Here is a 12328-nt window from a genome sequence, read left to right on the forward strand (position 1 = left end):
ATACAAAATTAGCCGAGCATGGTGCCATGCGCCTGTGGTCCCAGCTACTTGGGAGGCTGAGGTGTGAGGACTGCTTGAGCCTAGAAGGCAGAGGTTGCAGTGCACTGAGATTGTGCCACTGCTCTCCAGCCTGGGCGACAGAACGAAACACCCTGTCAAAAAAAAAAAAAAAAAAAAAGAAATAGGAACTGTGTATATATGCTTATTGCTTGTAGATTGTGACTAATTTGAAGAACTGAACTGATTGTTTAGTATTTATCTGATAAATTAGTGGCACTGCCAGATCACTGATCTTCTACACCTTTTTACAGAGGATGTATTTAAAGTAGTCCCTAGACATAGTCATTTTACCTTAAATGGACCTTTCTTGAAATTGACTTCCCAGTGTGCTGGTAGCTTGTAACCTGAGAATATCTGGAATTGGTTCATTCACAGGGTGGCAGTGAAAGCTGGTTCACAGATAGCAACAATGCCATTGCCTCCTTGGCTTTCCACCCTACGGCTCAGCTCCTGCTGATTGCCACTGCCAATGAGATCCACTTCTGGGACTGGAGTCGACGGGAACCCTTTGCTGTAGTGAAGACAGCTAGTGAGATGGAACGGGTCCGGTGAGTGTGCTGCCCCATCAGCATTGTCTGGCACAGGTCTGACATGATAGAGAACACTCTACTGGCCATCACCTCGGAAGTCAGGTTGTTATCTCTGCTCAGGGCAAGTTGTCATCCTCACAGCTCCTCCTTTTTTTTTTTGAGATAGGGTGTCACTCTGTCACCCAGGGTGGAGTGCAATGGCACAAACTTGTCTCACTGCAACCTCTGCCTCCTAGGTTCAAGCGATTCTCGTGCCTTAGCCTCCAGAGTAGCTGGGATTGCAGGCACCCACCACCATGCCCGGCTCATTTTTTTGTATTTTTAATAGAGACAGGGTTTCACTATGTTGTCCAGGATGGTCTTGAACTCCTGGCCTCAAGTGAGCCGCCCACCTCAGCCTCCCAAAGTGCTGTGATTACAGGCATGAGCCACCGTGCCCACCACCCCACCCGCCCCTTTTTTTTTTTTTTTAGGAGACAGGGTCTTGCTCTGTTACCCAGGCTGGAGTACAGTTGTGCAGTCATGACCTCATGGACCCAAGTTACTGCAGCCTTGACCTCATGGGCCCAAGCAATCCTCCCACCTCAGTCTTAGGAGTATCTGGGACTACAGGTGTGTGCAGCCTCTCTCAGCTAATTTTTAAATTTTTTCGTAGAGATTGGGCGGGGGTGGGGGGGGTCTCACTGTGTTACCCAGGCTAGTCTCGAACTCCTGGCCTTCAGTGATCCTCCTGCTTTGGCCTCCCAAAGTATTGGGATTATAGGTATGAGCCACTGCACCTGGCCGCCTCCTGCTTTCTAAGCAGCTGACTAATCAGCTGGGAGACATTCATTTTGTTCATTTCAGCTTTCCCTTATTGGCCTCATCTTCTGGTCTTTGGAGACCAGGGTCATTAGACTCTGTTTTAGTTTCAAAGCTAACTATTGTGGATAGTCCTTCTTTGGGAAAACCTGAAAGAAGTTTATGTGGTATTTTAGATACCTCGGTGGGTTGTCTGTGTTTATCAAACTGGAAGATGGAGATGTAAGCAAGTAATTGACATTTATTTAGTCCTCAAGATCAAAACATATTGCCTGTATTAAAGTTGATGCATTGTGTTTCTTTGGTCCTCTTGGATTTGCAGTCGAATACAGGCCAATTTTTTGGTTTCAGCTATGTCACTTACTGCTGGGGCTGTTCATTGCCACCAAGATTCATGCTTCTTGCCGGCGTAGCTGCCGTATGAGGGAAGAACTGATTCTGTGGCAGAGTATGAGAGCATTTTATGCTTTATGGTTAGGATGAACTCTTGTATTTGAGCAAAGGTGTGCTTAATGTAGCTGTTTCTGGGATGGAAACCCTAGGTGTTTTTCATGTGAAATCGTTATTTTTGTGATACATATTCCTTTACTCTGGCAAGAAGTATTGTTACTATTTTAATCTCTTTGAAAGTTTTGAAAGTCTTGAATGAAGTGGATACGTGAGTGATACCCGTTATCAGTAGTGATTGCTATAAATTCGAACACAAGTTTCCTCTTCTCAGTTAACATAATCTCTCTATGCGTGTCTTTGTCTCTTTCTTCTGTGATTTTAGTCTGGTGAGATTTGATCCACTTGGACACTACTTACTCACAGCAATTGTTAACCCCTCTAATCAACAGGTAAGTTAGTCCAGCAGTTCCAATTCCAGCTAAACTGTGAGTTCTTTTCTTAACTAGTATTCCAATTCTGATTATATTGGATTTTAATTCTCAATACCCAAGTCTTTCTTTCCAGTCAAGATTTAAAGCTAGCTTCAGAGTGTATATTCAGGGTTATAGCCATAATCTTGACAGGAGAGTCGATTCTAAAACCCTCCAGTGATCGCCTCATTAGAAGTAACCCTTATCATCACTAGACAGTGTTGGATAGCTTGTCACTCATGTGCCTCTGGCTGGTTGACATTTTGCTTCCCCTCACTGCTTCCATATCATGGGGAGATGTCTTTTGTAAGACAATTGGTTTGTCAGCTGCACTCATTCAGATATGCTGCTAATTGGGAGTGGAAAATTTAATACCATGTGATTATTCTGAATCTGAGGCCAGTTGTCAGTGATTCAGGGGTAGAGAGTTGTTTCCTACCTATGAACATCATTTTCCTTGGATGATTGTCAGTGGTTAGTTTTTCTTGATTTGCTTGGAGGTTCTACCTAACTGCCTTGCTCTACCCCCTGCCCCATGCTGGTCCACGTTGCAGGGTGATGATGAACCAGAGATCCCCATAGATGGAACAGAATTATCCCACTACCGTCAGCGTGCCCTCCTGCAATCACAGCCAGTTCGCCGGACGCCTCTCCTCCACAATTTCCTGCACATGCTGTCCTCCCGCTCTTCTGGCATCCAGGTGGGAGAGCAAAGCACAGTGCAAGATTCTGCTACCCCCTCACCCCCACCGCCTCCCCCTCAGCCCTCCACGGAGCGCCCCAGGACTTCCGCTTACATCAGGCTCCGACAGCGGGTCAGTTACCCCACAGCTGAGTGCTGCCAGCACCTTGGGATCCTGTGCCTTTGCAGCCGCTGCTCTGGCACTCGAGTTCCTTCCCTCTTGCCACACCAGGACAGTGTCCCCCCTGCTTCTGCCAGAGCTACTACCCCTTCCTTTTCTTTTGTACAGACCGAGCCCTTCCATCCCCCGGAGCAGGCCTCGTCAACGCAGCAGGACCAGGGCCTCCTGAACCGGCCGTCTGCCTTCAGTACAGTCCAGAGCAGCACTGCCGGCAACACGCTCCGCAACCTCAGTCTGGGTCCTACCCGCCGCTCTTTGGGAGGGCCTCTGTCTAGCCACCCTTCTAGGTATCACCGAGAAATAGCTCCCGGGTTGACAGGATCTGAGTGGACCCGGACAGTACTCAGTCTGAACTCCCGCTCTGAGGCGGAATCCATGCCCCCGCCCAGGACCAGTGCCTCTTCCGTGAGTTTGCTGTCTGTGCTGAGACAGCAGGAAGGTGGCTCTCAGGCATCTGTGTACACTTCAGCCACAGAAGGGAGGGGTTTTCCAGCATCAGGGTTGGCAACTGAGTCAGATGGAGGGAGTGGCTCCAGCCAAAACAACTCAGGCAGCATTCGCCACGAGCTTCAGTGTGACCTGAGACGCTTCTTTCTGGAGTATGACCGGCTTCAGGAGCTGGATCAGAGCCTGAGTGGGGAAGCTCCCCAGACCCAACAGGCCCAGGAAATGCTCAACAATAACATTGAATCTGAGAGGCCAGGCCCTTCCCACCAGCCGACCCCACACAGCAGTGAGAACAACTCCAACCTGTCCCGTGGCCACCTGAATCGCTGTCGTGCTTGCCACAATCTCCTGACCTTCAACAACGATACCCTGCGCTGGGAAAGAACCACACCTAACTACTCCTCTGGCGAGGCCAGCTCCTCCTGGCAGGTCCCCAGCTCCTTTGAGAGTGTGCCATCAAGTGGCAGCCAGTTGCCGCCTCTCGAGCGGACTGAGGGCCAAACGCCCAGCTCCAGCAGGCTGGAGTTGAGCAGCTCTGCTAGTCCGCAGGAGGAGAGGACTGTGGGGGTGGCCTTTAACCAGGAGACAGGCCACTGGGAAAGAATTTACACCCAGTCCAGCAGATCTGGAACTGTGTCACAGGAGGCCTTACATCAGGATATGCCTGAGGAAAGCTCTGAGGAGGATTCACTCAGGAGGTAAGCAGTGGCTTTCCTGTCTTCTGCATCCCTTGCTTTTCTCCTTGTATCATTTCCTTCAGTCCTATAGATGTTGTGGCTGTATCTGGAGTGTCTGGGACCCACGCATCTGCTTCTGATCTCGCCATTGCATTTTCTTGGAAAATCTTGCTCTGGTGGCAGAGATAGGATAGGGCCTAGCAGTATGAGTCAGTTGGCTGTGCTAGCTCTATTTCTGGCTAAGCTCAAGGTTCTGGCTTTAGCCTTGAAAGGAGAGTGTAGATTAGGTTAGAGAGGCATGAGGAGATGGAGCCATCGACTTTCTCTGCCTGCTTTTTGACCTTGTTGAGACATTGTATGTGCAGGACTGCTTACTGTAGTAGTCCCAGAGTGCCTAGGAATAAGTAAAAGAGAACCCTGCATGGTACAGATTAGTATACTGGCTCTTTGCTGAGTGTGTTGCTTTGGACAACTGAGTTGACTTCCCGATCCTTATCTTTTGGAACACTGCAGTTTGACAAAGGGAAAAGAAAAAAAAATATATATATATATATGTATGTCAAGAAAAATTCCAATTTTTTCAGAGATACTTGTTTTTGGACAACCTATTAGTTGCTCAGTTGAGATTCTCTGAATGGACCTTCCAGGTGGACATTCACCTTGGGGTGGAGAAGAAGAATAATTCATGGAGGGAAAGACTCTCCATACTCAGATTGGCATCCTAGCCAACTCTTTCATGGGAGAAACAGTAGGTGTAGTTGATCGCCCACCATATGTTCCATGTATGGCTATGTGCGCATCTATCTTGATTTATTAGGGACTTCTTTCTATAATTTTGGAAAGGTCAAAGCTAGCATAATCACCAACTCCAAGAATATGCCTGTTGGATCCAAACAGCATATTGTGCTGCATTACATCCTCTGTCGAAGCAACTGAAATTTCTCTGACATAAGCTTCTAATAAGGGTGGGAATATGAATTATGCACATAATGTACTTGTTATTTTGGGAGGATGCTTTAGACAGTCACTCAGTCAATAAGTATTAGTTGAATGGTTACAAACTGTCTAGCACTGTGCTAGGCACTGTGGGAAATACAAAAGAAGTATAATGCATGGTCTTTACCCACCTGAGTCTACAGTGTTATTGTGGAGGCAAGACGACGAAGTTTTTCAAAAGTGTAGATGAGTAAATGCTTCATTGTATGGTACTGAGATTGGATGTAGTCTCAGAGAGAGGGAAGCATCATCCAAGAAGACTTTGCAAAATCAAGTCTTGAAAGATGGGTAGGATTTGGAGAGAGAAAGACCTTTTTTATTTAGGGAAACAGCACATGCTAAGGGAGGAAAGGGTATGGTACGTGTAGGTTCTTAGGCAGTTACTAAGGGCTTGGGGTGGGAAACAGAGAGAGACTTGACTGGATGTGAAAGATGAACAAAACAGAGAGGTCGCTAACTCTGCCCATATGCTTAAAACCAGATCTGGGTTAACAGCTCCTCAATTCCTGGTTTTGGAATATTGTGCCTTGCATACTGGTCTTCATCAGGAGCCCGAGCCTCTGTTCTTCCTCTTTGCCAAGAGAGGTGAGACGGCAGTCAACACAGGGCATGACATGTAGTAGGCACTTTAAAAGTTTATTAAAGATCGCTGTAAAAGGACTGTCTTCAGTTACTGCTCTAAGAAACCAAACAGTTGCTGTTTCCGTAATAACAGTGGGCTCTGGTTAGCTTTTGTCCGTTCTGCTTTAGTAGTACCTCTTCATGTGCTATTCTGAGAAATACCTGAGTGGTTTAAATAAACTCTATTGTTTGATGATAATTAGAGTTACCAGTTACTGCCGGGCGCGGTGGCTCACGCCTGTCATCAGAGAACTTTGGGAGGCTGAGTCGGGCAGACCACTTAAGGTCAGGAGTTCGAGACCAGCCTGGCCAACATGGTAAAACCCTGTCTCTACTAAAAATACAAAAATTAGCCGGGCCTGGTGGCGCAAGCCTGTAGTCCCATCTACTTGGGAAGCTGAGGCAGGAGAATCGCTTGAACCCAGGAGACGGAGGTTGCGGTGAGCCAAGATCATGCCACTGCACTCCAGCCTGGGTGATGGAGCAAGACTCCATCTCAAGAACAAAAGAAAAAGATAACAGTTACTGAGGGCCTACTATGTGTTAGGTATTGTGTTCTTGCTTTGAAATAATTCCTTCTGCCTTCAACAACAACTCTATGCAAGTCAGGTATTCAATTTTCCATTGTATAGTTGAAAGTGAGGCTCAGGGAAGTCAGTTTCTTGTTAAAGATCATATAATAGGTCTCTGAGTGAGAATTTGAACTCTGGTCTTCATGACTAAAGATTTGTGCAAGCTGTCCTTCCTGGCATTTTCCTTCATATAACTTATTTTTATTTTTTTGAGATGGAGTTTCGCTCTTGTTGCCCAGGCTAGAGTGCAATAGTGTGATCTCAGCTCACCACAGCCTCCGTCTCTTGGGTTCAAGTGATTCTCCTACCTCAGCCTCCCGGGTAGCTGGTATTACAGGCATGCGCCACCACGCCCGGCTAATTTTGTGTTTTTAGTAGAGACGGGTTTTCTCCATGTTGATCAGGCTGGTCTCGAACTCCCGACCTCAGGTGATCTGCCCACCTTGGCCTCCCAAAGTGCTGGGATTCCAGGTGTGAGCCACTAAGCCTGGCTGATAACTTCATTTTTAAGTGAACCACTTTTTTTCTTTTAATATTTTATTATGGAAATCTTCAAACATATATAAAAACGAAGAGAAAAGTATAGCTGAGCTTCCATACACATATAACGTGACCTCAAAGGTTATCAATGCTTGGCTGGCCTTCTTTAATCTATATTCCATCTGCTCCCTGCACCTAGATATCAGATAATTTTGTCTGTAAACACTAGATTTTCTAGAGCAATGCTGTCCAATAAAACTTTTTACACTGATGGAAATGTTCTCTATCTGTGCTGTGTAAGATGGTAGCCACTAGCCAGTGTGGCTGTTGAGCATTTGAAATGCCACTACTGTGATCTGAGAAAATAAATGCAATCTTTAAATTTTTAATTAATTTAAATAATCACATGTGACTAATGGCTATGATATTGTACATCTAAAATATTATTAATCACTTAATAAAGTAGGTTATTTAAAACCCAGAAACTACTGGGCAGGTGCAGTGGCTCACGCCTGTAATCCCAGCACTTTGAGAGGCCGAAGCAGGCAGATTGCCTGAGGTCAGTTCGAGACCAGCCTGGCTAACATGGTAAAACCCCGTCTCTATTAAAAATACAAAAAAAATTAGCCAGGCATGGTGGTGCATGCCTGTAGTCCCAGCTACGTGGGAGGCTGAGGCAGGAGAATCACTTGGACCCGGGAAGGCGGAGGTTGCAGTGAGCCGAGATTGCGCCACTGCACTCAAGCCTGGGCGACAGAGCAAGACTCCATCTAAAAGCCCAGAAACTATTAAGGATGTACCATAATTTTTTGTTTAAGTATTTTTTTCTTTTCTGGTGCCAAAAAATATATGCATTGTGGTTTAAAGTTCAACCATTTAAAAATGTGTATTATAAAAATGAAGTCCCTGGTTATCTGGCTGTAAACAATTTTATATTTATGCTCATTTTCTTTTAAAATATACAAATAACTCAGGGTTCTCATTGTAAGATAGTATATTAATACAGTAGTTACATTATTTATATGGAATCACTTTTAAATGAGCTAGGATGTCGTATATCATGAGGGCTGACAGCTGTCTCAAAAATGAGGTATGTTGTAAAATATTCTAAGTGCGTACACATTAAAGAAGGACCACCATTTGAATGGCTGCATTCTGATGTAAATCACTAAGACAAACAGGTGCTGGTCTGCCTCTTCCTCTGCCTTCTAAGGGGGCTGAAAGTCTCTAGGTGATGAGCCAACCCTTGCTTCTAGTTCTCCAGCAGGTGTCACTGTTGGGCTGCTGCTGCTAGGTTAGGATGACTGGGAAGAAAAGGTGTCCCTGCTGTTTGTGTACGAGGTTGGTTCTTTTAACAAAGCCTGTTTTTGTAGATGACTGTTGTTCCTGAGTGAGTGGAGTTCACAAAAGGTGATTGTACTTGAAAGGAGAAAGTTTTGTTCATTGGCCTTGTAGTAGAAGATAGGCTAAGGAGAGATGGCTGGATCCTTGGTGCTGCTGGGATATTTAGTAGTGTTTGCAAATAGTGAGGGTATTAATAAGCATACAGTGTGTATTTCAGTGTAGCTGTGTGCTGCCAAGTGGTAATAACCAGTACACGGTTTGTCTCCTTTTGCCTGTGGGCAGTAGAGGGTAAGCTGTCTTTTTATAATAGTCTGACGCTACATTGCAACTTGAGTGGCGGGCCTTTGCTTCACTACAAAGAAACGATTTCTCTGTGGGAATGCAGGATCCAGCAGAAGATCAGGGTATTGTGGCCCCTTGCGGTAGGGTGCCCTTGGCCTTTAAAGGCTAGTATTAGGAAAAAGAAAATGGTTTCAATGGCAAGTTAAAACTGGAGGGAACCTAGAACTTTTGTAGTCTAGTCTCTCTCTGATAAGAAAACAGAGAGATTTCTTAAAGAGATGTTTTTAAGCAAAAGTGGGATTCAAACTCCTGGGCCCTGAAGAGGGCACCCTTTCCTCCATTTCATTTGAAATCAGTGCCTTCAAACAGCAGTTTTCTTCGTCAAAACCTCTGTTGCTCATGTAGGTCATTGCCTGAGGGGACTCTTCAGTCAGCTCTTATTGTAAGAAATTGGAGGTCTGTTAGATAATTTGTAATTATTATTTTTAGGTAGAATGGTAACTAACACAATGCTTCTAGGAGAAATGCTGTTTTAGTTATTTGCCCATAGAACTACACTGATTAGTCCTAATAAAGTGATCCCTGTTAGGGATGTTCACTATTAAAATTCCAGCAACTGAGAGAGAGAAAAATTGGTCTCAGTCTCCTCCTAGAAGCACCAATTGTTCTGTATTCTGTCTCCAGGTAGTTAAGAAAGGCTTGGGTCTGGAGTATTTAGTAAGACTGAGCGTCTTCTGAGAATTTAGGTCTTTTTCTGTCATGATAGATGAAGACCGGGGAAGTACATTGACGGCCTTAGTGTGAAATGTGGCCATCAAGGTTAGGGTTAGAAGCCCTCAGTGGATTGCTAAGTTTCTTAGACTTTTATGGGGGAATTGCTTTGGAGCTTAGAACAGTCTGAAGCCCTTTGAGGCTTCGTGGGCCACCACACTTATTTGATCCCTCAGCTCCAATCACCTAGGGATTCTCCAGGGAGGCCTCGGCCCAAACATTGATGGAGGAAAATAAATGGGTGTGTCTGCGGGGCTGATTGTAGGTCCACAAAAGGGGGCCGGCAACCTAAAAATGAGGAAAGTAGCAGTCTTCTTAGCCTGATTACTATAGAAAGGGATCCAAATTTAGTAGTTTTTCTGTGCCATTGTTCTAGCTGGGTCTAAAGAGTTTCGATAGCTAATCTCTCCTAGTTTCTTTGGATGGGGAATATACACAATTTATTATTCAAAACCCAGCACAGCTGTCACCGTGTCCCTTGGGAAACCTTCCCTGACCGTCCCAAGTAGTCACTTCCTTTTCTTTGTTGCATGTGTATTAGATACTTCTTTGTGATATTGCACCCATGACAGAAAATTATTTGTTTACCTTTCTGTCAGTGAGCTCCCTGAAGGCAGTGATCATGTCTGTATATATCCCTTGTCTACTTAGAATACTACCTGGCCACACAGTAGATGCTCAGTAAATGTTAGTTTAATTGAATAAGTAGAATTGAAATTATATTCCTTATGATTTCGTATGCAATATAAGTCCTGTTTGGCCTTTTTAGTAAAAAAGATAAAAAAACCTATTACTATATCACATCATTTGGTCTTACGGAGAGTCATTGGCTCAATAATCACTTGTTAAATAAATGAAACGGTATTACTTAGAGTTGTACAAGGAAGTCACACCTTCCATAACTTGAGCTCTGGTGACCTCTGATGTTTCACTGTGTGCTATGTTCCTAACTTGTGAATGGGTTGTCCTGAAGCCTGTAATAAGTCTGTTGCACCTGGCCAATATGTGTCCTTCATATTGGCTTTACACTGATGACTCAGGGCCTGCGCCTTCCTTGAGAGCACCGGCGTCATATGCAGCCTTCCCTTTTTTTTTTTATCTTTTTGGTCCCCCATTCCTATTGAATACAGCTTGCTCTTGAGACCATTTTGTTGGTCTTTGGCTTGGCATCTCAGTAATATTATTATCTCTGCCAGTCAGTGCTGTTGGTATTTTTTTTCTCCTTAAAGATTCTTCTGCAATCTCTATGAAGGTATACTTGGTCTTGATTTAGTTCAAAAATTACATGTGGATAATCCAATTTAAATGCAAAGGTTCTTTCTCACTGATGGTTTTTCTTTAAGTTTCTGTGGAAGGCATTCATTAAATTTGCTTAGAAGTAGGATTTTTAGGGTTTGAAAAAATGTGTGCTCTCATCTTTTATATTGGAGTCTGAGCATCATGAGAATGAACCTTGTTAAGTTTTGAGATGCTTGTAGGTCCTTTTTTTCTCGTGGAGGTCAGAACCCTTATGTTAGCAGAAAGTTTTGTTTTACCTCTAATTATGCGGGGTGTGAATAGTTCCCCCTGAAAAAACTGGTGGAATTGTTGTCTTTGGTATTCAAGATACTATACAATAAACGCTTCCTAACTTCTGAGTTCTTCTTAGTTAGAAGTTCGGCATTTAAGGACAAATAGGAAAGAATCCTCAACTGTGAGAATTTCATTTGTGATACAGGCAAATTATGACGTCTTCTTTCTAGGAAGAGAGAGGACCAGGTATTGGGAAATAAAAAGGAGACAAAGCCCGTGGTGGAATTAACAAACGTAGTTTAAGAGATGTAAGGGAAGGGAAGCTGGGGAAGGTAAGCTCAGGCTTTAGAATAGGGTACTGAGGGCTGGGTGTGGTGGCTCATGCCTGTAATCCCAGCACTTTGAGAAGCCAAGGTGGGCAGATGGTTTGAGCTCAGGAGTTTGAGACCAGCCTGGGCAACATGGTGAAACCCTATCTCTACAAAAAGCTCAAAAATTAGCTGGGCATCGTGGCATGTGCCTGTAGTCCCAGCTACTCATGGGGCTGAGGTGGGAGGATCGCTTGAGCTCAGAAGGTTGAGGCTGCAGTGAGCCATGATTGCGCCTCTGCACTGCAGCCTGGGCAACAGAGTGGAGACCCGGTCTCTCAGAAAAAGGAAGAGGGAACTGAGGAGTATGCACAAGGGCTGCTCCCTGGATGAGTTTGGTTCTTCCTAATAACCCTGAGAGTTGGGCTTGTAAACTGTGATTGATCCATGCATCCGTCCATTCACTCATTCCATTGACAGATATTTACCAAGCACCTGCTGCATTCCAGGTGCTATTTATTTTATTTTATTTTGAGATGGAGTTTCGCTCTTCTTGTCCAGGCTGGAGTGCAATGGTGCAATCTGGGCTCACTGCAACCTCCGCCTCCCGGGTTCAAGTGATTCTTTTGCCTCAGCCTTTCAAGTAGCTGAGATTACAGGCACCTGCCACCACGCCTGGCTAACTTTTCTGTATTTTTAGTAAAGACGGGGTTTCACCATGTTGGCCAGACTGGTCTTGAACTCCTGACCTCTAGTGCTCCGCCTGCCTCAGCCTCCCAAAGTGCTGGGATTATAGGCCTGAGCCACCGTGCCCGGCTGGCACCAGGTGCTATTTAAATGCCAGCAATAATTCTCTCATTCTAATGGGAGAAAGACAATAAAAAAATAGGATATCTAGTATGCCAGACAGTGACAAGTTCTATGGCAAAAAAGAGAAATGTATAAAAAATGTAGGGGGTGCTTCTATTTGAAATAGGATCATCAAAAAAGGTTTGATAAGGTTACACTGGAGCAGAGGAGACCTTAAAGAAATGCGAAAACAAACCCCGTCGACACTAGGGGAAGGACATTTTAGACAGAGGAAAGGGCGAATGCAAAATCTCTGAGATGCTTGGCACCGTCAGTCAGTGCAGCTGGAGCACAGCAAGGGATGGAGTGATAGAAGATGAAGTTGGAGAGGTGACAAGGATGAGATTATGCAGGG

General features: G+C 44.8%; 1 protein-coding gene across 8 annotated transcripts in view; it reads left to right on the forward strand.

Moving 5' to 3' along the window:
- The window catches only part of AMBRA1 (autophagy and beclin 1 regulator 1), a 199824-nt gene that overhangs the window by 47166 nt on the left and 140330 nt on the right, over nt 1-12328 (forward strand). For 5 of the 8 annotated variants that reach the window (XM_032166118.2, XM_032166120.2, XM_058424555.1 and 2 more), the window contains exons 5-7: nt 436-608; nt 2164-2230; nt 2806-4259. In XM_032166118.2, the coding sequence (XP_032022009.1) occupies nt 436-608; nt 2164-2230; nt 2806-4259 (1694 nt within the window). The remainder of the gene's footprint in view (nt 1-435; nt 609-2163; nt 2231-2805; nt 4260-12328) is intronic. The other 3 variants (XM_032166121.2, XM_032166122.2, XM_032166123.2) reach the window with 1 other exon arrangement.

Source organism: Hylobates moloch, unplaced genomic scaffold (assembly GCF_009828535.3).
Source record: "Hylobates moloch isolate HMO894 unplaced genomic scaffold, HMol_V3 SCAFFOLD_11, whole genome shotgun sequence".
In the NCBI taxonomy this organism is placed as follows: Eukaryota; Metazoa; Chordata; class Mammalia; order Primates; family Hylobatidae; genus Hylobates; species Hylobates moloch.